Here is a 27,488-nt window from a genome sequence, read left to right as displayed (position 1 = left end):
GGTCAGATTCCGAGTGACCGTCATTTTTATTCTTTCTACTTTGTATTTTCCAAAACATATATTAGGAACAGTGTTCATGTTATAATGGGAGAGAAATAATCAACTTTGTGCTTTTTAAATGCTACGTTAGGAGCGTAGATTGATTTTTCTAATTGGGGGACAACCATAAACTTTATTGTTAAAAAAAAAAACCCAACAGTTTGTGGCCATGCATGCCCTCCAACTTTTCTTTTTTAATTTTTCTCCTCTGACAAAAGCCCCTCAAAACAGAGGAATTGTCACAGTAGGTCTGCTGGCTTGCCACCCAGTTGGGGGGTGGGCAGGGGGGGAGGCTGGTGGCTGAGGACAGGTGAGACCCTGCTCCGGGCAGCTCTTCTGCAAACACCTGCAGGAAGGAGAAGTTAGCACCCGTGTGGCGCCCCGGGGTCTAGGCAGAGAGAAGCGGAGGGAAGGACCACCTGGGTGATGTCTCCTGCCCTCGCTGGGCCTCAGCTGCAGGAAGGGGGGGTCCACGTTTTCCTCTCTCTTTTGCTCATCTTCCCTTTTGGACTCTGAACAGACAGTTGCAATCATGTTACTGAGCTCATGGTGGGCTAATAACCCGGGTCTGTGTGAGGCCCCTCCTTTGTTGTATTTTGTCATTTTCCCCTCCCCCGCCCCATCTCCATGCCCACTTCCCTCCTCTCCTGCCTAAAGGCAGCCTCTTGAATCTGTTGGACGTATTGCCTTAGATACACACACACGAAAACCTGTGGATGCGGGTCTGTGTTCAGAGCTTCCATGAATAAACCCTTCTGCTTCCTACTTCTTTCCCGAGATACTACGTTTTCTAGATCTCTCTGTATGGTTGTGTGTATCTGGTTGGTTTCTCCGACAGCATCAAGGACCCCCAGTGCAGTCCCCATGTTGGACAGACATCTAGGGGGCCGCCACTTCCCTCCCCGACAAAGACACTAGGATGAAGCTAAGACAGCCTGGGCCGGGGAGGAACGGGAGCTCAGAGCCCTGCACCTGCCCCCTTCCCATCTCCTCTGCCCAAGGAGGCCCCCAAGGGACCATTTGAAAGCCAGTGAACTGTCCATCTCCTGAGGCCCTCCCAGCTCCAGCACCCTGAGTACTGTGCCCTGCGCGGGGTCTCGGGCATGCAGGAGTCGCCCACAAATGGAAATGGCCACCATCTTACCAAGGGCCACAACCCACCAGGCCCCACGCTGACAGCTTACTTGCATCACCTCCGGAATCACCTCTCTGAGGATTCTCACTTTTTAGATGAGCAGAAAGGCTCAGAGAGGTTGCCCAAGCTCACACACCTCATGCATGGCAGCGCCAAGACATGAACTCTGTCCAACATCAAAGGAAAATATAAATATAAACGGAGAAGAAAATCATACATCCCAACGTCAGCCAGGCTTGTCCTCGTGTGGTCAGATTCCGAGTGACCGTCATTTTTATTCTTTCTACTTTGTATTTTCCAAAAAGTATATTAGGAACAGTGTTCATGTTATACTGGGAGAGAAATAATCAACTTTGTGCCAACCATGAGCAGCCCTGGCATCAGTTAGAGATGCTGGTTGGGCTGGGGACCCAGAGATTTCAAAGGAAAACCGACCACAAACTTCCCAGGCAAGCGAGCCTGGTGACACGAGAACAAGTGTTTGCTCTTCACTCAGGCAAGAGTTGAAGCATCTGCCCACTATGCTGGGCTCTGCGGCTGCTCATGGGGGAACATATGGCCCCACGTTGGTGAATGAGCACACGTTGAATGCAGGAACTATGATGTATCTCCACAGTGTGGGGACCAGCAACCCAAGGGCGAGTTAGTGGATTAGTGAATTATTACTAACAAATTAATAAATGAGAGGATAAAATCAACAAACCGTTCAGCTTGGGTACCACCCAGAACAACAATCATGACAACTGTAATGGTAGGTCATTCTACCCATCAATCCATCCACCCATCCAACTATCCACCCATCCATCCACCCACCCACCCATCCATCCATCCACCCATCCACCCACCCATCCACCCATCCACCCATCCACCCATCCACCCATCCATCCACCCATCCACCCACCCATCCACCCATCCATCCAACCACCCATCCATCCATCCATCCATCCATCCATCCATCCATCCATCCAACCACCCACCCATCCATCCATCCACCCATCCACCCATCCATCCACCCATCCACCCATCCACCCATCCATCCATCCATCCATCCATCCATCCAACCACCCACCCATCCATCCATCCATCCCACCATCCCACCATCCACCCATCCATCCATCCATCCACCCATCCACCCATCCACCCATCCATCCATCCATCCAACCACCCACCCATCCATCCATCCATCCCACCATCCCACCATCCACCCACCCATCCATCCATCCATCCATCCCACCATCTATCCATCCATCCATCCATCCCACCATCCCACCACCCACCCATCCATCCCACCATCCAAAATGTGTTCACTGAACACCTACGTGTCAGGTGCTGGGTTGAGCCCTCCAGTGCCCCCTTCCTCCCCACAACAGCCTGAGGAGGCAAGAAGACTGAGACAGGTGTGAGGGCTGGTGGGAGGAGCTTCTGGGCATCCCAGGGCATTCTCACAATCTGCCTCCCCCAGGGGCAGGTGAACCAGGAGTCATTTAGGACCCAGGCAGTTAGGGTCAGGCTGAGGAGCAGGACCTTAAGCCCCAGAGCAGGTCTCATCCAGGCTCCATCTCACACCAGCTGTGTGAACTTTGACTTCCCTCCAGGGAGTCTCAGGGCCTGAGAAGACTGGATCCTGCACCCAGTGCACACTTGGGCACTGTCTTCCTAATCCTACAGGGTCGTGTGGGCATTATGCGCATTTTACAGAGGAGGAAACTGAGACAGGGTGAGTTTCAGGGCTGGGACCAGATGAGGCCAGGGAGGCCCCCAGGGCTCAGAATGTAAGGAGGTGCTCGGCTTCAGGCACTCACCCTGCACCTGCAGAGCCTGACACTGAGCACCCCTTCAGCTTTCGAGCCCTGGTCCCCTCACCCTGGCTGTAACCCTTGCGAGTTGCTAAGTGGTAGCATTAAGGTTTGCAGTCAAGTCTTCTGACATGACCCAGTGCTCACTCTGTGATAGTTTATTTGATCATTCATTCATTCATTCATTCAACAAAACATAGTGAGCCCCCATCACACACAAGGCCTGTGCGAGGCATGGGGGCGGGTGCAGGCAGGGAGATGCACCAGTGCAATGGGGGCAAGACCGACACCACGGCAACTACCAGAGGTGACAAATGAGTGTCCGTTACCCTGGGACCATGGGCTTTCCCGGAGGACAAGAACAGTTTCCCCATCTGAGACACAGGGGTGGTAGTGAGGGTCTGGTTGACTCCAGGGCCAGCAAATGTGATGCTCTGTAGGCAGGAACGGTCACCAAGGGGGGGGGGGGGTCCAGCCTGCTCTGATCTGCCCCTCACTTCATCCAGAGCAGCCCCCGCCTGCCTTTCCCAGCCAGGGAAGCCGGCCTGGATGTTTATTTGGTTATTAGATAACCAGGCCCGGGCACCATTTCTTTGATCAGACACCCTTGATAACAAGCAGAGGAAACAGACCATTTTATAGCAAGATTTCGTGGGGTGATCTTATCTTCCCGTGGTGTTTTTAACAGGGACAAGGACGAGGGGGTAGGTGCTTGGCAGAGAGGGAAGGAGGAGGCCCATTCTGCAAAGCTCTCCTATCGGCCCGGCCCCGGACTTTGATCTGGGGGGAGGGTTGGGTGGGAGATAAACACAGAGCACAGAGGGCCGGCCTCCCACCCACCCTGGACATCTGGCTCATGGCCCTCCCTCACACGGGTTGTGTTTGGCTCCAGCAAAGCCCGCCCTGTGTTCCCCACATACCCCCTGCCGCTCTGACCACTTGGGGAGGGGGCCCTGCGGTTGACAACTCAGAAAAGCACACCTCTGGAGGCCAAAACGCGATAATGCCCACGGACATGACTCACGGCCAGCAGAGTCCGGGCTCAAGAAATAATTGGCTTCTCCCCCAAACAACCTTATAATTACTACCATTTCCAGTGTTCTCGGGTGATGGTCCTGTAGGTAAGAAAGGGGTCAGGAATCGAGCGAAAACCACCCTTTCTTCAGCAAAATGCGAGGTCTGGACAATATAACTTTTTTGGTTAAAAATAAATATCTATGTTTGAAGCCAAATAAGTTTAGCTTCAGTTCCTTCTCTCTCTTTTGTTTGATCTCCTTGTGACCAGAGGGGAGTCTCGTTCAAACACTATTTGTTCATTTTCTTTTTCTGTTTATTTTTTGTTTCTTTCTTTTTTTTTTTTTTGCCAATGGTAATGGATATGTAAGGATATTGACAACAACATTGGGATAGCAGAGGAATTGAAAATGCTATACATTGATCAATGGGAAACTAGCTAAATTAATTATATTGCATATACACAATAAAATACCATGAAGAAAGCAAACACATATATAGTCTTTGGTTGAACCATATACCATTCTAAGTGCTCTACATTACATATACTATCTCACGTAATTTCCCAACAATACTACTACTATCCCATTTTACATATGAGACAAGAAGTTAAGTAACATGCCCAAGATGACACACATATATATATATATTTTTTATATGTCATAATATTGACATTCAGTCCAGTAATCCTCCACTGTAACAGCTCCTTTACTTTGCTATTTGTTCATTTTCTTTGCTTTTCTTTTTTTTTTTTTTTTTCTTTTTGGAATAAAATCTGCGCTGAACAGGGAGCTCATCTGCCCTTGTGCTTCTGTTTTCTCACCTGTAAAACCAGGAGAGCAGCTCCAGTCGGCCTCGAAGGCCCTTTCCGGCTTCCCCCATCCTCCCAAGCAAGCATCACCCACCAGTAGTGTGGGGCTGGGCAGGCGCGGGGACCACCTGGAACTCTCAATCTCAACAGATGAGTTTAGCTAAGACTTAGGCATCACTTTGCAATAGTGTTTCCCTGTCATTCCTAAGCCTCTTCGAAGAATGGCGGTTATTATAGAATGGGCTTTCTCGCTTAGGATCTCCAGATTCAGAATGAAGCCAAGAGCACGGTCAGACAGGGCACCTGTGCAGACACAAGAGCATCCCAGACACAAGCAGGGACTCAGGAGTTCTGCCACCTTCCAGCTGTCTGGCCTTGGGACGGTGGCCCAAACTCTCTGAACTCAGTTTCCTCGTTCTGTGAAATGGGGCCAGCAAGACTTTCTACTTCTCGTCAGGTTGTCCGGATATAAAGTATATGCATCTAAAGCACCTGGCCCACACCAAGGTTGAAATAATTATCAGAAATTCCTCTTACTTATAAATAAGCCAATACAACAATTACTACATGAGCACCAGGCTTTGCAGGGAAGTTCCCATTTCTAACAGCAGCACAATAGGTTCTGAAAGCACTGAATCATAACCCCACCTGAGACATCAATGTCACGCCTCCTCCCCGTGCCAAACCATTAATACTCAAAGCCCCGTCAGTGACCTGGGACAGCAAAATGCCCGCATTCAGGAAGTCCAGAGGGTACAGCCTCAAACACTCACGGACAGAATAGCATGCAGTGTTTAAAACTATCCATAATTGTACATTTTGAAAATTTAAAGGCACATAATTGCCACAAATAATCACAATTATGCAATTATAAATAATCACCCCTCACAACTCTCCTCCCGCCCATAAGTTACCCCTTTCACGGAAACTTAACATGTGGCGCGCGTGCGGCCACTGTCCGCCGGGGAGCTGGTGCCGCCGCGGTCTCAGGAAGGCCACCTCGAGTCTCACGCTGTTCTCAGCAATTCACAGAGACCAGGAAAAAATGTCATTTTCAGGAAGGGAATTGATCGTTTCTCTCACATTTCCATTTGTGTAAGATCACGCTGTGGCCTCACTCCTCACTTTGCTATTCTGTTGCCTCCGGAGAAGAGGAAAGCTAAGGACAGCCCGGGGGTCCCCAGTCGGGGGTCCTTGGATTAAAGTTGAAATTGAAAGGCTCCAGAGGCCCCTGGGAGCCTCACCCAAGCTTCTGCTAAGGAATCAAAAGATGGGGTGCTGTCTACCAACCCCCAGGGCCAAGCAGCCCACAGATGTGGGCGGGTGGGTCTATGAGCCCTTTAGAGGGCAGGTCAACCGCCTGAACGTGCACTCTGGACACGGACCTGTCCCTACGTGCCCAAGTCCTCCCCAAGGGGACAATCTCCATCTCTCCTGTCTTATTCTCTCCCTCTCTTCCTCCCTCTTTCTCATTCTCTTATTCTTTCTCCCTTTTCCATTCTCCTTTCTGTCCATCTCTCCTCTCAGCCTTAATCCTTTTTCCCTGCCTTTCTCTCTTTGTCTCTCTCTCTCTGCCCTTTTCTCTCTTCCCCCTCTCCCTTTTTACTTTCTCTCTCCTTTCTTGGTTCTACCTTCTCTCTCTCTCTCTCTCTTTCTCTCTCTCCCTCTCCCAGTTAAAGACAACACAATGAAAACAGACACCTTGATCTATGCATCTCAGGCCTCCACCCCCATCCCCACACAGCTTTACTTCCGTTCTCCTGATGATCTGTGCACGTAGGAACAATCCAGTTACATTTCTCTAATCCACGTGATTCTCTGTCTCTTCTTCATTCATAAATCCAAGAACTTGGAAAGTCCTCCATCCCAGATGCTACTCCTGTTCTTCAAGGCTTGCCTGCCAAGGGGGAGCTGCCTGGGGAGGCCCAGGGCCTGGGGTCGGGGGTTGGGGGGGGAGGAGGTGACTGGTTTGGGGGCGTCCCGTCCATCCCCCTCCTCCTCCTCCCAGCTGCCTTGCCTCTGAGCTGCCACCCTCAGCTGACTCACTCAGATGGGAAATGGGGGGGGAGGAGTGGGGGGGGGGGAACCGCCCTGGTCTACTCCACACTGTTTGCCCAGATGCTCTTTGGAGCCGAGAGGAGCTAATCACAGGGAGCGGCTGTGGGCTGCGGGGCGCCCCAGGTCGGCCACATTCACTGCGCTCCTGCACTCGCCGGCCTCCAAGTTGACGCAACTTTTCCAAGAGTATCTGTAAGGCCTGAATAGAAGCCTTGGGGGTCTGAGGGCCCAGAGGGCGTACAGGAGCTTCCCCTGACCCCCTCGCCCTTCTAGGAAACAGCCTGGATAGGGGTGCGCTTTGGCTGGAGGAGCGCACCGCACCGTCTGACTTGTCCCGGACAAGAGTTTGAGGGAGGCCTCCCTGCTCGCTGCAAAGACCTGGCGGGGAGGCAAGAACCCGGGCACGGAGGGGGGTCGACTGGGGGTTCTGAATGGCAGGAGGAGCTGCGCCAGAGGGCTGGGCGCGAGGCGCTGCAGTGCGCGCAACGCCCGAGGCTGTCTCCACCTCTTCTGGCAGCTTGGACCTATGAGTGCGCAGCTCGACTTACAACCATCAACAGCCCGGGAGGTGAGCGCGTGCGAGCGCCGAGGGGGGCGCAGGACCCTCGCCACTTATACGCAGGACCCCAGCGGGCTGCCGGAGTCCGCTGCCACCGGACGGCCGCGCGCTCACGCCTCCTCTCCCTGGGGGCCGTCCTGCCACCCCGACGAGATGCCCGCAGCCATGCTCCCCTACGCTTGCGTCCTGGTGCTTCTGGGAGGTAGGTGCCACCCTCCCCCCACCGGCTCGCCGCCTAAGGTCGGAAGGGAGGGAGCTGCCGTCTGAAGTTCCTTGGGGCTTCCTGGGGACTGCTGTACGCGCCTGTGAACCGGGCCGGCGATTTTGCGCTTTCCGCTCTCTTCTCCAGCCTCACCCGGCCAGCACCTGCCTCACCTCCAGGCTCTTCCTGGGCCCTGTGTGGGGTAAGCCGGTTCCGGGACCACATGCACGCCCGCCGCAGGCTGACCTCCAGGCACTCGGAGCAGCTCCTGGTGCCGGGCCCTGGGGTGGCTGGGACCTCCAAAAATATTCAGGAAGATCCCAGGCCCACTGAGACTCCCTCGGCAAGGTACAAGCTCCACGTCACTCAGACCAAGGCTGCAGAATCTGGTCTTGCCCACTGAATCCTAGACCTGCTGGGACTCAGAGCTATGTCCTGCAGCAGAGCTGGGGAAGAAGTTAGGGGAGGGTACAGTGACCCTGGGCCCTCCCCTAGCTTCTGGTGCCCAGCAGGCCTGGGCCGGGGAGGCAAGGGACCACAGGACCCCTGGTAGAGGAGACAAGTGCCATCTCCAGGACTAACTGCTGTCCCGCTGCCTCTTCTTAGGGCGTAGGAATGAACGAAAGTCTGCAAATGCCAGCTGCCCATGGTGCGCCACCATTGGCAAAAATGACAATGATGACCGCAGTGTGCCAGGCTCACCCCCAAGCACCCCCACCTTGTGACGGGTTAAGAATTCTGGCCCTGGAGTCAGACCACCTGGTTCCAAAGCCCAGATCAGCTTCATATCAACCTGTGTGGCCTTGGGCAGGCATGTCCATCAGCTCTCTTAGACTCAACTTTCTCATCTGTCAAATGGGCTCACCAGATCCTCACCTCTGTCTGGGATTACTGTGAGGATTTCAAGGAAGGAGAGCAGGAGAAGCACCTAGCACCTGCTTCCTGGCCCTGAGGCGTCAGGTCCTGCAGGAAGACACGCTCCGCAGGTACAGCCAAGCACGCTTTACTCCACTTACAGGCAAGGAGCAAAGTCAGGTCTCCCTGCAGGAGCTCTGCAATCAGCCCCAAATTTCTAAGCAAGATATTTGAAGAAGAGATGAACGGGGTCTGAAGGAAAGTGGAGGGAAGGTGTGTTAGCAGTTTGAAGAGCTGCAGATACATCCACCAAAAGGGGACATTTATCTCAGGGCTGGGGTGAGAGGTCACACAGCCGTCCACCGTCATGGAGTCCTCCCTCAGAGCAAAAATAGGCCACGGCAGCCCTGTGCCAGGACAGTAAGAGTGGAAGGAAGGGGGCGAGGAGAGGGTGGCTGAGAAAAGAGTCTGTGTACTTTCCTTTTGGGCACGGAGCTGGGAAGGGGAGAAGGGGGATGCTGTGTCTTCATCTCTCCTCCGCCTCCTCCCCGGCTGTTCCCTCCCGTGGGAATGGGACAGTCCAGCGCAGTAGGATAGATTACCCCAGAAACCTGCAGCCTTGGTCACCACGCAGCGCTGTTGTCCTTGGCAAGCCCCGCGCTTCTGTCATGCCAATAAAATCACTGCAAGTGTAGCCTCGCGGCTCGTTCTCTGGAGTCCTGCTGCTTTGCTCCTTGGCGACCTTTCACCACCGCAAGTCAGACAGATTCCACAGGAGAGAAGCCAAGAGTGCCCAGCGGGCCCAGGCGAGCGCAGGAGGCCGCTGTGGAGCCCGTGATTCAGACCCAGCCGCTAGGAAGGGCGCCGGTCCCATGCGGGCTGCCTTCAAAGTTCCCTGCTCTAAGCCAGGAACCATTTTCCACCGAACCCTTTTTCAAAAGTCCTTTTCACCACTGGCTGTATCACCAGGCAAGAGGATCTTTGTGCTTTAGCGAAAGGAAACAGAACCCCGTTAATCCTTCAGATACTTAGATAATTTGGGTACCTGAGCTGAGGGAAGCCTGAACTTCACGTCTCCGGGTTCACAAACTTTAGTGTAGGCACACCAACGGCCCCAGCGCGGACACTCACCTTGACACACACACACACACACACACACACACACACACGCACCCCAGGGTTTCTCAGCCTCAGTGCTGCTGATGTTGTGGTCCAGATCCTTCTCTGCTGGGCGCCATCCCGGGCACTGCAGGAGGTGTGGCAGTAACCCTGGCTCCGCCTACCACATGCCAGTAGGCACACCCCCCTGTTAGGACAACCAAAAATGTCCCCAAACACTGCCAGATGTCCCCTGGGGGCCACAGTTGTCCCCAGTTGAGACTCACTGGTATGGGCAGATCAAATTCAACTGGTAGCTTTTGAGATGAATCTGTCAAAATCACCGGGTCGGATGGATTTTGTTATTCTTGCTCTGAGCAATCAGGAAATCAAAGGCACAGTTGGCCCAAGAAAAACAACACAATCTAGGTAGTTTCTAATTTGGATGTTGATTTTTCCCATTTGTCCTCTCTCCCTCTTGTCTCTGAAAATGTCCTCCCTGGGGATAAGAGGAGCTAGGCTGTGGGTAAGCGTGGTTAGTTACCCGCTGGAGCAAACCCTCCTCAAAACCCTGCAACGCCAGATGTGTCTTGTGCCAGTGCAGGGGCTTCCAGCTTTGCTTCACTCCTCAGCAATTTCTGGCTTTTAAAAATCTCCTTACTCAACAATTTATGCTTGAGGGAGAAAATGAAAAACCACAGCTTCTTTTTTTTCTCTCATTTGTATTTTTTTTTTCTAATTTCAGTCCTGCTTTTATCTCTAGCCATATACGTTGCAATGGCAAGTTATCATTTAGAGACAGATTAACTAGAACAAAATCACGGGCCATTCCATAATAAATTAGTTGTTGATATGGGGGCTCTGTTTCAAAACCAAGAGTAAAAACTGGGGAGAAAATTAATTTAAGTACACTCGTCTGAAAAATCAAAGGTGAAAAGAGATCAGTAATTGTATTCGTTATTTAAAACAAAGAAGAATTTTGAACAGAATCTGCCCCTTGCCGCTTTGCGAGGCTTGCATTGTAGACAGATCATTATGGCCAGCTGTTTCACTTATGTTCTGACCGAGGCTGGAATCTCCAAATTCAAAACAACCAACTCAAGGCTAATAGAGCAGCTTCCTTGATTTCCAAACCATCTGGATGGCAAACTAGTAAGAAGCTACATGTGAAGAAGTATTTGGGAAATGTATTGGAAGTTCACTATGTTCATGAAAACTGTAAGCCAGAATGAGCCCCTGGTAAGACTTCCAAGATACAGTGCTTCACTGCCAAAGTCAGCGTCTGAACTTGAGGGCACCTGAGCTGAGCTGGGGGGACTGTAGGGAAGGAACTGAATTCTGAAGTTGGCGTCGGAGGTGGCCATGAGTTGTGGCCAGGGGTGTTGGTGTGACTGTCCCTCAAACCAGAATGGCTTTCAGAAGCCCTTTGTGCAGAGCCCGCCCCCGCCCCTGGAGCCGGGAGTGCAGGTGTCATGGTGAACGGGATGTCCCAGAGAATGTCAGGCCTCCCAGCGGGAAGGGCAACCAGTCCACTGGGCATTGGGACACCGGGGGGGCAGGGCTGGTGCCCGCCCAGGACCTCCACCTGTGCAACGGGAGGTTGCCTGGTCTCGGCTGAATCTAACGCATGTCTTGTGTGCTACGGAGAGCTTGAGAGCAGCGTCTTGGGAACTGAACAGACCTGGGTCCCATTTTAGCTTTGTCACCTATGTCCCCATCAGTGAGTTGAGAATGGTGATAGCTCCACCCTCAAGGGATGATCGAAGGGTTAAATGAGATGTTGTGTGGTCAGCACTGGACACCAAGAACCTTGTGACCCCTCCCTGCTGTTAGTGCTGAGAGCTGGACCCTGCACTCGACTCTCCAGACCCGGAGAAGAAAGAGGCAGTTCAGGGCTCTCAGCCAGGCGCCAGTTCAACTTGAGCTTGGGCACGTCACTTCCTGGCCATCTCCTTTTGGTGGGTGCTGTATTTTCTTCCCGCTCTGATGTTCCGTGTGTCCTCAAGAACACCATGCCTAGTCTAATGATACCGACAACAGCAGCAAAATTAGCAACTGTTCCTATTCAGCGAACCAGGGTCAGCCCTCCTTGTACACCATCTCCTATAACCCTCCTCCAGCCCCAGCTGCCAGCCTCAGTTTCCTGACCTGTGAAATGGGAAGGGTGGCCGCCCTCATTGCTGGGGTCGGACCTGTCTAGCAGAGAGGGGGCCCAGCTGAGTTTCCGATCAGAGAATGCGTTTTGGCTTGCTGTGTATGCGCCACTCACTGGGGGGAGATGCTGAGGACCGAGGAACAAATGGGGCAGCTCCTGCCCTTGTCGAAGTCGGAGTCAAACAGACAATGAAATCTCCAGCGAGCAAGTAATAACAATACGAGAGTGACGAGCACTGTACAGAGCAGGTCCGGGGCATCTAGCCTGGGCTGGGAGGTTACGGAAGGCCTCCCTGAAAAGGCGAAAGAGCTGAAACTTGAAAAAAAAGAGGGCGGTTTAACTAGAGGAGAAGGAGGAAGAGGAGGAACATCCAGGGAGAGGAACTAGCATGTGCAAAGGCCTGGATGCGAAAGAAAACAGCCACATGTTCAGGGACCAGAGAGAAGGCCGCTGAGGCTGGTGAGGAGGGGGTGAAGGTGCAGAGTGTGGATGAGGTCAGAGGTTAGCAGGGGCTCAATCGTTGAGGGCCATGGGGCCTCGGAAGGAGTTGGACATTATGTCAAGGGTGATGGAGGGTCCCCTGAAGGGCTTCCCGCAGGGTGCGGAGGGGCAGGGGATGCGTCACTGAGAAGTAGTGAGTTCGTCGCCACTGGAATCGAACGGGATGATGGTGGGTAGCACTGGCTAGGGAGTTGCCTGCATTTGCTTCTAGCCCCAAAAGCCTCTGATTCTAAGGAGTCCCACCAACCTCCTAGTACAGGACATGGGCTTTCAACTGTCATTTTGGCCCCTCATAGACCCTCCCTCAAAATTGAGTGCCCAGTAAGGATACTGGTAATGGTGATAGGCTACACTCACCAGCATTCAAGGTGTCCAACCATCCCGGGCTCAGTGCCGCCCCTGCTTCAGCACTTGAGGCAGGCTCTGCCCTGGTCCCCATCTTACAGCATCCCCGGGAGGAGGAGCAGGGTGGGACGCACAGCCTCTCCCCAGACACCTCCTCTAGGTCATCACTCTGGCTCATTTTTCCTGGTCTCTTCTCCTCACCACCACCATTAGCATCTAATCGAGGCGGTCAGCCACCCTCAGGGGCATTTTGCGATTTAAAACACTTATATTCTATCAAGATGTAGGAGGTAAGAAAGTCCACCAACTAGAGTCACTTATGTTTTATGGGACTCAGTCCCAGCCAGAGCCTCCGTCCAGCTCAGCGGTGTTCACACCCCGGCCTCCTCCTCTGAGCCCCTGCCAGCGCTCCTTGGTCCCCGTGTGACCCTCATCCCCACACACTTCACAGACAAGCTTTCTTCCTCCTCAGAGAAGATGTCACCAGCCACCTTCTGTGACCAGGACACAGTCACACTGTGTCCGCCTGTCCATCCAGCCACACCCCTTTCCACCACAGTCTCCACACACACACATGCTGTTCCTTCGGCTTAGAACACTGTTCCCTGCCCCTAGCCTCCCCTAGCCTCCCCTAGCCTCCCCTTCCCCTGCAGATTTGGGTATAAATTCCTAGCCATGGAATTGCTGCAGCAAAATGTGTGTGTCAAATTCTTCTACCAGCCTTCCTTCCGAACGGGTTGCACAGTCAACACCCCCCATGGATGGCCTATGAGAGCCCCCATTTCCCACATCCTTGCCAACCCTGGTCATGATCGTTCTTTAAAAATCTCACCAGTGGCAATGCTTGGTTGTTTAGACTCGCATTCCTTTAATTATGAGCAAAGAGGAACGTCTTATCTGTCTTACCCCTTTCATTGATTTTCCTGTGAGATGTCTGGTCGTATCCTTTGCTGATTTTTATATCAGACTTTAAAACAACTTTTCTTCTTATTGATTTGTCAGTGCTCTTTATGTAGAGAGGAGTAGCTATCTCCTGTATATGTTGCAGTTTTTCCCAGCTTGCCGTTTGTCCACCGAAGCTTCCTAAAAGAGAATTTACTCATTGTTCCTCGTTTCTTTCATGTTTACTCCATTGAAACGTGCAGAGGCACATGGGTGTTAAGCTAAATGTGCATTTTTTTACCCAGGAGGAGAATAGATGGCCAGATATGCTTACCATAAATGACCATATATGGGGTCTGTGTGTGAGAGAGAAACTGACTTTCCTCAGAGGGAGAGACACAGCCCAAGCGCTGTGCTAAGCCCATCATCAGTAATACCCCGTTTGATTCTTGCAACCTCCCATGCCATGGGCACCATTTTACAGAAGACGAAAGCAAGACCGCACACCCAAGGTCAACCAGCCGGCAAGCCCAGGGCCTGAGATTTGTGGGCCCCTCCTGGGGCAGTTCAGCTCGAAGTTCAGGCAAGGACCTCCCTGCCCTGCTGCCGGTTTGAAAGAACCAGGGTTTAGAGCCAAGTCTGGGCACCAGGAGATACAGGCGCTGGGAGGCATCTGGGCTGGTGGTTTACATAACACGACTTAATGGGGAAGATTGCAGCGCAGAGACCACAGGCATGCTAACAAGAGCAGCGTTTTAAATCCCCAATTAAATGTTAATCTGAGAGTTGTTGAAGAGGGAAGGATCCTAATGGTCCATCTGCAGAGACTGCAGAGCTGGCTGGGCTCTGGAATTCAACTTCCCACGTTCAAATTCCAGCTGCTCCACTGACTGCAAATTACTTAATCCTTCCGTGCCTCAGTTTCCTCCTTTGTGAAACGACGTCTACCCCAAGGGGTTACTCTGAGAAATAGGTGTTACTGCCCACGTGAAAAGTCTAACACAGTGCTAGGCACACAACAAGGGCTTGGTGATGTCACTCACATCATTATTTTCTTCTATGTTTTTTTAATTAATCAATTTATTTATTTATTTATTTTTGGCTGCGTTGGGTCTTCGTTGCTGTGAGCGAGCTTTCTCTAGTTGCGGCAAGCAGGGGCTACTCTTCGTTGTGGTGCGCGGACTTCTTATTGCGGCGGCTTCTCTTGTTGCAGAGCACGGGCTCTAGGTGCATGGGCTTCAGTAGTTGCGGCACGCGGGCTCAGTAGTTGTGGCTCGCGAGCTCTAGAGCGCAGGCTCAGTAGTTGTGGCGCACGGGCTTAGTTGCTCCGCAGCATGTGGGATCCTCCCGGGCCAGGGATCGATCCTGTGTCCCCTGCATTGGCAGGCGGACTCTTAACCATTGCGCCACCAGGGAAGTCCCACTCACATCATTATTAAGGTGACAGGACACTGCCTTGCAGGGTCCAATCTTGGGATTATCCTATACTACCCTTCTTAGGGGTGGCTGCAAGGCATTCTGGGACATCAGGAGTGTGGCTGGAGAGGAAGGGTCAGAAAGGGTGGTGACACAGTCAGAGGAGGATGGGAGCGCATAGTAAGAGAAGGGAGTCAGAAGCCCAAGTCCCTGCTTCCAAAGGCGTGCAGGAGCTTGGGTTGCCTTTGTCTGGTAATGTATCCAAAGTGCCCATCTGGTGGGTGGGTCACTGTCATGCATTTCAGGAAGTCTGTATTTGTGTCCTAAGGCTACTGTACAAGGTACCACAAACTAGGTGCCTTAAAACAACAGAAACTTATTGTCTCACAGTTCCGGAAGTCTGAAATCCAGGTGTCAACAGGGCCATGCTTTCTCTGAAACCTGTAGAGGAGGATCCTTCCTTGCCTCTCGTAGCTTCTAGGGTTTGCTGACAGTCCTCGGCTTTCCTTGACTGCATCACTGCAGTCTCTGCCCCTGTTGTCCCATGGCTATTTTCTCCTCTTCTTATAAGGAGACCAGGCATCTTGGGTTAGGGCCCGTTCTACCCCAATATGATCTCATCTTAACTATTTATATCTGTAACATTCCTATTTCTAAAAAAAAAAAAGAAAAAAAAAAGGTCACATTCTAAGGTACTGGGGGTTAGGACTTGAACATATCTTTTTGGAGGACGCAATTGAACCCATAACACCTACTGTTGTATCTGAAGGGCCCACCCTGCTGGGTGGGGTGGCACCAGATGTTTCTGGGAAGAGGAGATTCGAGAAGTTATGGGATCAGCCTGTAATTGAGAGGTGAGTGGGACAGGACCAAGCCATACCCAGGGACCTGGGAGGGAAGGGAGGCCAGGAGACCAGAACCTAAATACTCACCATTAGGCAGTGACTTAAATAAAATTTGAGGGAATTATGAACCCACAAAAAAATTATATATCTAAAAAACATTGAACGATGGGAAGATAGTTTGGGCATAATGTTAGAACAGAAACCCAGTGTATGTGCATTTGATCTCAGTTATGTTTTCATGGTGGAGGGGGGCATCCTTATCTTTTAAAATACAGACAAAATCATATGAAATGGGTGGTTATTTCTGAGAGGTGGGATTATGGGTGATTTCTCCCTTTGTCTTTTTATGTTTTTTTCTGTACTTCCTATAGGATCCATTCTGGCTGGGGCTGGGGAGTCCAAGGAAAGGGGCTGAGTTTGCCCCAAATCGCCCAGATTTGCACTCCCGCACGTTTGCTAGGATCTCAGCAGGAGAGGTTGGTTAGAGAAATGATGGAGGCTGGGGCCTGTGAAACCTGACCCGGCTGCAGGGTTGGGTCCTGGTATCAGAAGTGGGATCAGCCCCAATCGCATCATCTCTCCTGGGCAGTGGAGATGCTCTTAGGCAGGCAGGTGTCCTGGGTGCTGATGTGAGGAACAGCAGTGTCCCAACCATTCAGATATTTAGACAGGAACTTGTACCCTCCTTGCTGCAAGGAGAGGGGGATGCCAAGGTGCCCTGTGTCCAGTCAAACAGACAGGACTTCAGAAGAGGGAACTGGAGTCCTACTAGGGTGGCTGAGGCCAGACCATAGCTGTGGATGGATCAATATCATCGATAGCCAACATCCACTGGGCACCTGCTCTTGTTCAGCACTGTGGGAGCATTGTATTATTTCTTCACGATTGCCTTGTGATTTGGGTACCACTGTTATCACCATTTCACACCTGAGGAGATGGAGGCCACTGGACTAGGATGCTTCTGAAGGGTCAGAGGCTGGAAAGACTGCAGCCCGGGGGGCTCTTGGTTGCTCAGGAACCATCCACAGCATGTGAGATCCCAGCCCCAGTTAGCGCAGAACTCACGGCTCCCTGGTGGCCCTAAGGTACTGACGGTCTCTCCACGCAGTGAGCCCAGGGCCAGGAGACCCACCACCCATCACACAGAGGAAGCAGGGAAGGTGGAGTCCAATGCCAGGGAGATTCATTGTGCTACCTGTTGGTCCCATGAAGTGGGACCAAAGTGGAGCCTTTGCCCCCCAACTGCTTCTCAAGTCCTCTTCTGCTTGAAGCCAAACTGCAGTGGACAAGTGCTGGGTTTGCCTGCCTAGGTTCCAAGCTCCCTTTTTCTGCCAACAGCAAAGCTTCCCTTACTGGCTCTAATCCTGGAGGACTTGTCAATCAAAGTGCCTCCCCTCCACCTGGGGCATGAGCCTCAGGCCGGGCAAATAGCTATCCCCAGAGCTTAATGTGCACTACAATATTTGAGCTGCCCTCCTCAAGGCTCAATATTAAATTATACACAAAAAGGGAAGCAAAGCAATAGCTCACACCCAACCAATCTTTCCCAAAAATATGCATACAAACAAAGCACAAGACATAGATGTGTTTAGTTTGGAATTACCAGTGACCACAGCAAAACGAAATTATTTGTTCTTTGAAATGTACAATTAGAGTTGTTTTAACATGTGTTTTTGGTGGCTGGGTGTGGTTTCTAGATAGTTTGAAACTGAAGTCTACTGTTTGGCCCGTCAGCTTTAACCCAGTTCTGATGGGCTCCACTTTCCTTTTTTTTTTTTAATTTTATTTATTTATTTATTTATTTATTTATGGCTGTGTTGGGTCTTCATTTCTGTGCGAGGGCTTTCTCTAGTTGCGGCAAGTGGGGGCCACTCTTCATCTTGTTGCGCGGGCCTCTCATTATCGCGGCCTCTCTTGTTGCGGAGCACAGGCTCCAGACGCGCGGGCTCAGTAATTGTAGCTCACGGGCTTAGTTGGCCTAGTTGCTCCGCGGCATGTGGGATCTTCCCAGACCAGGGCTCAAACCCGTGTCCCCTGCATTGGCAGGCAGATTCTCAACACTGTGCCACCAGGGAAGCCCTCCACTTTCCTTAACAGCAAACCACAGGTACTGAAATGAAAACCAACTTGCCAGGGGGTGAGAGTGCCTGGGCTTTTACAACTGATGTTTGGACTTATGTTTTCTTCCACAGTCTTACAATACTTTTGCATTTCATCTGCCTTTTGCAGGGGAGGTCAACTTAAAGTAACCATTGAAATCTCAGAAAAGGGAATAACCTTGTGATTGAGCGACTCGCTGCATTTTCCTGTAAACCCCACCCCAAGCTTTCAGGGACTGTAAAATGCCTGTTTGGGGTAATTCCGAGATGTATCCATTTCTGCCATTGATGGTGATTAGGGGCAGCCTGACTTCCTGAAAATCAGAGTTCCAGGTTACGTGTAAAGAACTAAGCCCAGTCCCATTCCGGGCATGCATTATTGCTGTGGACAGGGGCCCGGGGAACAGAGATTAGGATCCTGAGCTTCCAGAATCCTGTAAGGGTTTCAGCGGAACATGGAATCACTTGGAATTTGCGTATTCGTCGCCAGAGAGCTTCTCAGAGTGTTTGAGGCCAGAGCTGCTGGAGTTCATTATTAAGAGGGTGAAACATATTCCCTGTCTACACAGATAATTTGCTCAGAAAGCTCTTTTCTTCTTTTTTTTATCCCACTTAAGTATTAATACAAAGACAAACTTCTCTCTCCTCCAAATTCTGATTTAGAAGAACTAAATGAATGAGCGTGCATTTACTGTGTTTTTACATAACTTCCTATCATTTCAACTCAATGATGGAAATACTTGTTCATTCCAGTGTTCTTCAAGGGGCGTTCAGTGGGTACCAACAATGTGCCAGGCACTGTTCCCCATCCTGGGGACACAGTAAGGAACAAAAGGGGCCTGGCATGGCCCCCGTGGGGCTGGCATCTAATCGGGTGGGGGGGTTGGGGGAGCACAGACAATAAATAAGAAAACAAACGAGAAAACGACTCAGGGCGATAGCGCTATGAAAAGAAGAAAAGATAGTGACTGGGAAGGTGGGGTTGCCAGATGAGGTGTCCCTGGAAGGCCCCTCCAAGGAGGTGACACTGAAGCTCGCTCCTAAAAGATGAAAAGGAGCAGCCGCGTGACGATCGGGACGAAAGGAACCTGAGTAGGGGCTCAGCAGGTGCAGAGACCCTAAGACAGAAGGCGCTTTGGCCCGTGTAAGAAACTGAAGGAAAATCAGAATGTCTGGGGCAGGAGAGAGCGATGGAGAGCCAGAGAGGTGGGCAGCCCAGCTCACGGGGTGCCTGAAGACCTCGGGGGAGGCTGTGGTCAAGCTGAAGTGCTTTGGGAAGCCAGGGGCAGGTCTTGGGGTTCAAAAGGCTCTCTGGCTGCCGAGTGGAGGATGGGAGGCAGTGGTGAAGGCTGGGGTGCACTGGTGGAGATGGGGAGAGGTGGGACTATTTCCAGGTATGCGTGGAGGCAGGAGGGTCAGGACCTGTCCGTGGACTGGACGTGGGCACCTCAGGGGCTTCCTGGGGCTGCCACACAAAATACCACAAACTAGGGGCTTAAAACAACAGAAATCTATCCTTTCACAGTTCCGGAGGCCAGAAGTCCGAAGTCAGTATATCGGCAGAGCCACGCTCCCTCTGAAGGCTTAGGGGAGAATCCTTACTGCCCCTTCCAGCTTCTGGCAGCTCCCGGTGTCCTTGGCTTGTGGCCGCATCCCTCCGGTCTCTGCCCCATCTGTACCGCATTCTTCCCTGTGTCTTCTGTGTCTGTGTCCAAATTTCTCTCTTCTTCTAAGGACACCAGTCACTGGATCTGGGCCCACCCTCAGCCAGGATGACCTCATTGATCGCCTCTGGGAAAACCCGATTTCCAATACCACATTCACAGGTACCGGGAGTTAGTGAGGACTTGATTGTATCTTTCGAGGGGGACACAATTCAACCCAAAACAGGGGATAAAGAGATGACTCCCGGATGTGTGGTCTGGTATGAGGGGGATGAAGGGACCTGGGGAGGGGGGATGGAGACTGTGGTGGTCGGGGCGCCATGTACTGTTGCGGGGTTGTTCACTCGACAAGAAGGAAGTGCTGTCTGTGTCCCACAAGGCTGGGTAGGAGGTGGACAGCTGGACAAGGGCACGTAGCGGTGGCCTGCAGCCTGGCCCAGAGCTCGGGCTCCATCCTGAGGCCAGCGGGGAGCTTGGAGTCCAGCCCAGGAAGGACACAGTCGGATCCACATGATGCCAATCTCCCTTTGACAGCCATCTTTATTTAAAAGATGTTACGTGTAACGTGTCCTAGCCTATCTATCCTATCCTTTTATTTAAAAGCTAAACTAGGGCTTCCCTGGTGGCACAGTGGTTGAGAGTCTGCCTGCCAATGCAGGGGACACGGGTTCGAGCCCTGGTCTGGGAAGATCCCACATGCCGCGGAGCAACTGGGCCCGTGAGCCACAGTTACTGAGCCTGCGCATCTGGAGCCTGTGCTCCGCAGCAGGAGAGGCCGCGACAGTGAGAGGCCCGCGCACCGCGATGAAGAGTGGCCCCCGCTTGCCACAACTAGAGAAAGCCCTCGCACAGAAACGAAGACCCAACACAGCCATAAATAAATAAATAAACAAATACTTAAAAAAAAAAAAAAGCTAAAATATTAGATTTTAAAAAAAAAATCTTTGTGTGAGATGGAAATGCCTGGTCCAAAGTAGGCGCACACACAGAATATTTGTTGAAAGAATGAATGGGAGAACGGAGCCTGCTGGTGATGTGAAGCCAAGGGGGTGAGAGAGGGAGTCGAGAAGGCTTAACTCTGTCTGAGGCCAGAGAAAGGAGGTCGAAGATCCCAGAGGAGAGAGGGGACGGAGCTTGGAAGAGGAGCTAGAGAGGGGGGTCTGGGCCGGGGAAAGGGGGGCTCTGCAGCACAGGAGGACCCCACACTCCCAGGTCACACGCTCTGAGGACGTGGGGGCTCACTGTCTCGGGGATGGGGGTGGGAGCAGGGCTGTCACCCCCGGAGCCGGCGAGGTAGGGGCCAGGCCAGCGAAGGCTCGGCAGGGCCACCAGGGGGAGGGAACAGAGCTGATTGAGAAGGAGCCACGGGCCTGTCCAGGGGCAGCGCTAGTCCCCGCGCACGTCTGGGTCTTTCCTCCAGCAGCTCTTGGGGTCAGTGAAGGTGGGTCCAGCAACTGAGCCTTAAAAAACCAAATGGCCAAGGTCACGGCTGCCAGAAGGCAGGCAGCACAGGAGCTGGGGAAAGCAGAGGGCGCTGGCTGATGTGGGAGAAAATCTCCTTGGCGACGGCAGGCATGACCAGGGCTGTGGTCTGTCAAGGGGGGGGGGGGGGTCTCTCCCGATACCCATCCTCCCTCCTCTCTGTTCTAGAACCCTTATTTCCACTGGGCGCTTGGTCGTGCAGACGGCGCAGGCTTCTCCAGCCTCCCTGGCAGCTGGTGTGGCCACGGCTTGGGAGGAGAAGTGATGTGTGAGTAACAGGAAGGGCATGCCCACCCCCTCTCTCCTCACCCTGGTAGAAACGCAGGCCTCCCAGGTGGACACGGGACGGATGTGCGACTCCAGAAAGGGGACAGAGGTGTGAGAGTGGGACCCAGGGCCTCAGTGAGGAAAGAGCAGTGGCCGGTGGCTGGAGATGACATCCACCAGGAGGTGATGAGTGTCAGGGGAGCCCCCACGGACAAGCGGCTTTGCCCCTGAGGAAGGAGGAACCATGATCTAGAAGCAGCATGGGCTTAGGACCTGCCACCAGGAAGGCTGACATTCAGGTGGAGACCAAGGTTATCAGGCACGGGAGGAAAGGGTTTGGCACAGGACTTGGGTGGCCAGTTTAAACGGACACCCTTAAACTTCCTCCTTCACCCCTGCCGGCCCCTTAAAGCCCTCTTCCTGGTCAAGTGTGGCCCACCAGCTTCCACCTGACCAATGACCTTTCTTTTTGCCCAAGGGCCAATTCAGGATAACCGAGGATGTGAACGGAATCCTTTTTCCCTTCAAGAAATTATATCCCTGTTAGTCAGGAACGCAATATCTGAAGCTTCACTTAAGCATCCTTTAACAGGTCCCCAGTTACCGAAAGGGTGCGTTGCGGAGGCTGAAATTTCAGCCACACCACAGCCAGCCTACACCAGGCCTGATTATCGTGCTGCCCCCTGAACAAATTTCATTATTGAGCAACACGCTTTCGAAGCTAGTTTACATTGTCTTTGCTTGGCTGACCTTGTAGGCTATTGAGTTGGAAAATGTGGTTTGTATTGTAAGGCTTCTTAATAATTATTATTATTTTTTGAAACGAGGGATTTTTCCATTGCAAATGAGACAAAGAACACCATATTTAGCACAAAGAACGCCTCCATCTATTTTGAAACATAATTTTCATTAGCTAAGTTTTTCACTGTAAAGGGGATTTAAATTTTATTCTAAAAACAGTCTGCCACCCACCCACCTACAACGCATATTTATGTATATTCCTCCATAAAAAAGGTCTGGAAAGATACTAGTAATAATCGTTGCAGCTGGGAAGAGGGAAGGATGTTGAGGGGGACTAAAGGGAATTCTGCTTCTCTGCCACACTTCTTAGTAATGTGGGGTGAGCCGCGGCAAGTGTTATGGGTTGAACTGTATCCCCGCCCCAGGATTCGTATAATGAAGTCCTAACCCCCAGTACCTCGGAATGTTACCTTCTTTGTGGAAAGGGCCTTTACAGAGTGATGGAGTTAAGATGAGGTCATTAGGGGGGACTCTGATCCAGTATGACCGGTGTCCTCATAAAAAGGGGAAACGTGGATGAAGGCTCAATTACAGGGAAACGATGTGAGGACACAGGGGAAGACCGCTGTCTGCAAGCCGAGGAGAGGGGCCTCAGAAGGAACCGACCCTGCAACATCTGCTGTCCCTCCATCTGGGACGTCCAGCCTCCAGAGCGTGAGAGAATCCATTTCTGTCGCTTAAGCCCCCAGAGTGGGGGGCCGCGTGACACCCCCGGGACCTAACACAGTGAGGCACGGCGGGTCCAGCGTCCTCCCCCGTGAAGTGGGGCGTCCAGGTTGCCCTGAGCTGGACACGGAGCCTCGGCGCCCCAACTGCCTCCACCAGCCTCCACCCAAGCCGCTCTCACGCCGGCCCCACCCCCCAGCCCGGAATCAGTCCCGCTGTCTGCACGCCATGCCGGGCGGTTTTGGAGGGATTGTGACCATCGGATCTCACGCTGGCCCGGCACCGTACCCCAGTTCCCCTGTTCTGTCCTCAAAAGGCCCCCTAGACCTCAGCACTGCTGGCCAGCCCTCCGGTGTCCCCACCGAGATCCTACAACCCCTCTCAGGGGCGTCCCCACACTGGACCCCGCCCCCCTCCTTCTCCAGGGCATCCAGGCCTCCGCGGGGCTCCTCCTGGGCCCACTCCCCTCCCCTCCGACCCCCCTCGCCCCGCCCCTCTGACCCCCCTCCCCCCTCCCCTCCTCCCCCTCCCCTCCTCCCCCTCCCTTCCTACCCTCCTCCCCCCTCTCCTCCCCCCTCCCCTCCTAACCTCCTACCCTCCCCCTCCCCCATCTCCCCCGCCCCCCTCCCCCCCTCCTCCCCCCTCCCCCCTGCCAGCTTCCTGGAGGCCCAGTGAACCCAGCCCCCAGGCCCGGCCCGCCCAGCCTTCCCGCTCTGACACCCCTCCTTCCTCTTCAAATACCCCTCCTCTGTCTTTTCATAGGCTTCTGCCCCTCAAATCAGCACCAGCCACATAGGTAATTTTCAGTTTTCTAGTAGCCACACTTTTAAAAGGTAAAAAGAATGAAGTGAAATTATATAATTATACATTTTGATTCATATTTAATGGTAAACTTACTTAACCCAAGAGATCCAAAATATGGCCACACACAATCAATATTTTAAAATTATTGAGCGAGTTCGCATTATTTTTGAAATAACGTGCAATGATACTCGAAATCTGGTGTGACAGCACGTCCCATCTTGGACACAAAACTTCCATCAGAAATACTCAATACGGCCTTCCCTGGTGGCACAGTGGTTAAGAATCCACCTGCCAATGCAGGGGACACGGGTTCGATCCCAGGTCTGGGAAGATCCCACATGCCGCGGAGCAACTAAGCCCCTGCACCACAACTACTGAGTCCACGCGCCGCAACTAGTGAAGCCCACGCGCCTAGAGCCCGTGCTCCACAACAAGAGAAGCCACCGCAGTGAGAAGCCGTGCACCACAAACAACACAGACCCAATGCAGCCAAACTTTTTTTTAAAGTATAAAAAAAAAATACTCGCTATGTATTTAGGTTTTATAAAATTTACAGTTGAAAAAGACATGCATGCACTTACCCAAGTTGTTCCAAAACCTAAAAGTGTTCTAATAACTGAACTAAATTTTAGTTTTTAAATTTAATTTAAAATCATGTTTCTCAGAAAAGGGACATTAGGTAAAAATGAAGAAAATCTGAATCAAGTATGGACTTTAGTTAATAATGATGTACCAATGATGTTGGTTGTTATACCAACCAACATTGGTTGCTTAATGTTATAAGTGTACTGCACTCATGTAAAATGCTAATAACGGGAATGGGGCTGGTGTAGACAGGGACTCTCTGTACTATCTTCCCAACTTTTCTGTAAATCTGAAACTCTCCTCAAACTCTCCTCAAACTCTCTCCTGCAGTCTCACTCCTCAGAGGGCCCCTGTGACCAGATCTGTGAGTTCAGACCTAGTAATACACACACGCAAGTTCATAGTGACTTTTGTTTTTCACGCGGTTTGGAGAGCCTACTTTTTTGTTTCACCCCGTGCACGGCCTTGCCCATCCTTGCCCGGAGGGGTCTCCTGCTCCTCCACCCCTCTCTCCCCTGCAAGCCCTGTGTTCCCTCAGCTGCACCTGCTCAGAGCAACTCCAGGGCTTCTGTGCCTCGGGATATGGCCGCCCCTGCCCGAGCCCCAGGGCCTGCTCTGCCCAGGCAGCGTCCCCCACCTGTGGACCCCACCCGCTCTGCAGGCAGAGCTGCTCTCTGTCTTCTCCTTGCCTGTCCTCAGGGCCTTTGCACGTGCCGCTCCCTTAGCCTCAACTTATTACCCACATGTCACTTCCCAAAACTTCCCTAGACCCGCAGGCTGGGGGATCCCTCCTCGCTGGTTTTCCTCTTCATCCCCCACACCATCGTGTCGGGGTTTTTTGTGACATTTCATCCCTGAAATGATGTGAACACCGTCTGTACCCACCCACCCACCCAGCACAGCACCCGCCCCCGTCCTGGGCACCCACCTCCACTCCCAGGCCGGGCAGTGAACCCCTCCGGGGCACAATCGGTTTTATTCTCTCCCACACCTGACCCGGGGTTTGGTGTAGATTCTTGCTAATTGCATACACTAAAATTTCTTTTCAGGATTCAGAAAATCAACCTGAACTCATTAACCTCAGGGAGAGCAGGACTGAATAGAAATGCCCCTTGCCCTCCTCTGCTCATAAAAATATTCATACAGCGTGAGCGCGGCTACAGCCCGCCGCGGCAGGCCCGGCGCTCAGCTCTCCGCCATCCTGTCGTCTGTGCTCACGCCCCGCGCCGGGAATGACTGACGCGGCTGCATTAGCCCCAGGCTGGGGAAGAGGAAACAGAGGTGCCCACGAACACGCAAGCAGGGACCCCAGGGCTGGGGGTCCTGGTTCCTGCGGGGGCTGGTGGAAAACAAGGAGGCAGCGCCCTGCTCTGCAGGTGGCCCCGTCCGTGCCGAGGAGACTGGGGGACCCTTAGCCAGGGCGTCGCGTCACAGCCCGGCGTTTCGCGTTCTGCATTGCAACAAGAATCACACACATGGACTGAGACTTTCCTACGTGTCAGACACCTGAAGTAAATACTTCACCTGTGTTACCTCTTTCTGCATGGCCAGCCTCTGAACAGATGAGGAAACTGAGCATCTGGAAGTGAAGCACCAGCCTCTCACCCAAAGCCATCTACCCCGGATTCCAGCCTGGATCTGTCTGGTCCAGCCTGGGCTCCAGCCACGGGGCACGCCGGCCATGGTCCCTGCCTTTAAGGAGCCTCGGCACAGGGGGCTGAAGAACAGGTGTGTGCTGGGGGTGGAGAAGCTCCCCCGGCAGAGGCCTTCAGCAGGAAAGTGACACACGTGCGTGGTTAGGTCACGCAATGTGACTCCAAGGCCCTGCGTTGCCTTCCTAAGGCCACGGCCCTTTAACACACTGATCTGCAAGAGGGCACGGCTGTGGGCATTCACACAGGGACGCATGCGGGCTGTAATGCTCTGCTCTTGCTGTCTTGAAATTCTTAATGCTTTCTGAACAAGGGCCCTGCTTTTTCCATACGCAGTGGGCCCCGCAGTTTATGGAGCTGGTCCTGGTGGTCAGTGTTTGTGCATGAGTCTGGCAGGTGAGGCACCAGGCCCAGCAGAGGTGTCCCAGCCCTCCCTGAGCTCACAGTCAGCTGAGGAGGCCTGTGATCCCCAAGTGCCCTGATCTGCACTAACAGCGGTCAGTGCTGGGAAGGTAGTGACCAGACCCCCACTGTTCCCTGTGGAGGCAGTGAAGGGGGGCAGCAGGCCCTGGGGGGGCACTGGAGGGCCCAACTTGCAACAGGGTCACAGGGAAGTTCTCACTAAAGAGGTGACACTTGAGCTGAAGGATGAGAATGAGCTGGAAGTTCCCAAAAGAGCATTCCTGGGCCAGGGAACTGCCAGTGCAAAGGCCCTGGGGTGAGTACAAGCTGGGCATCTTAGTCATTTCAGGCTGCTGTAATGAACACCACAGACTTGTCTTTCTCACAGTTCTGGAGCCTGGGAGGCCCAAGATCAAGGTGCCAGCAAATTCCGTGTCTACTGAGGGCCCTCTTCCTGGTGTGCCTTCTTGCTGTGTCCTCACAGCACCAAGAGAGAGGGGGCTCAAGACTTCCTCTTCTTATAAGATCACTAATCCCATCCTGGGGGCTCCACCCTCATGACTTCATCTAAAACTAATGTCTCCAAAGGCCCCCACCTCCAAAAGCCATTGCACTGGGGAGCAGGGCTTCAATGTGTGAATTTGGGGCAGGCACAAACATTTAGTCGTAGCACTGGGTGTGACAAAAAGTTGACAGTAAGTCAGTGTGTGTGGTGTGCCAAATGCTGGCAGAAAAGAAGAGAGAGCAATCGTAGGCGAAGACTGGATTTGTAGGACTTGGAAATGGGAAGGGTTTTAAACAGGAGGGTGACTTGCTTCCATGTACCTTCTTATTACATAATATTTGATAACTACGAAAATATATGTACTCTGAAGTATAACATAAAATGGACCCCTCTGAACCCATCTCTTCCACCAAGAACCAGAACACTGCCAGTGTCTTTAGCCACCTATATTCCTAAATACTGTGGTTATCTGTTCTTTGCTTTTTTCAGGGTGTGTGCACCCTGAATGTATTTTTCGGTGCTTGCTCTTGAGCTATATAAGTTATTATGTGCTGTACGTGTTTTTCTGCACTTTTGTCACTCCATATTAGGTTTCTAAGTTGTGTGTGTGTGTTGTTCTGTGTGGCTGCATGTCATGCATTTTTCACTGCTGTGTAATATTCCAATATGTAGAATGCTGCAGGTTATCTTTCTGTTCTTTGGTCTATTCCATCTGTTTTCAATTTGGGGCTATTATAAGCAAGGCTGTTACAAACATTCTTGTACTTGTTGCGGGTACACATGTGCAAGAGTTATAAAATCTGAGTAATGATCTATTAATGGGTTAGGAAATCACACTAGAGGACCCCAA

General features: G+C 52.3%; 1 protein-coding gene across 1 annotated transcript in view; it reads left to right on the top strand.

Annotated features, from left to right (window-relative positions):
* Nucleotides 1-7,362: 7,362 nt before the first annotated feature.
* Nucleotides 7,363-27,488, top strand: part of APCDD1L (APC down-regulated 1 like) — a 51,393-nt gene continuing 31,267 nt past the window's right edge. Inside the window, exon 1 of the mRNA XM_057529532.1 lies at nucleotides 7,363-7,614. Coding sequence (XP_057385515.1) covers nucleotides 7,380-7,614 — 235 coding nt within the window. The 5' untranslated portion in view covers nucleotides 7,363-7,379. The remainder of the gene's footprint in view (nucleotides 7,615-27,488) is intronic.

Source organism: Balaenoptera acutorostrata, chromosome 15 (assembly GCF_949987535.1).
Source record: "Balaenoptera acutorostrata chromosome 15, mBalAcu1.1, whole genome shotgun sequence".
Lineage (NCBI taxonomy): Eukaryota > Metazoa > Chordata > Mammalia > Artiodactyla > Balaenopteridae > Balaenoptera > Balaenoptera acutorostrata.
Note: the sequence above shows the minus strand (reverse complement) of the source record. Positions and strands in the feature narration are given on the sequence as shown.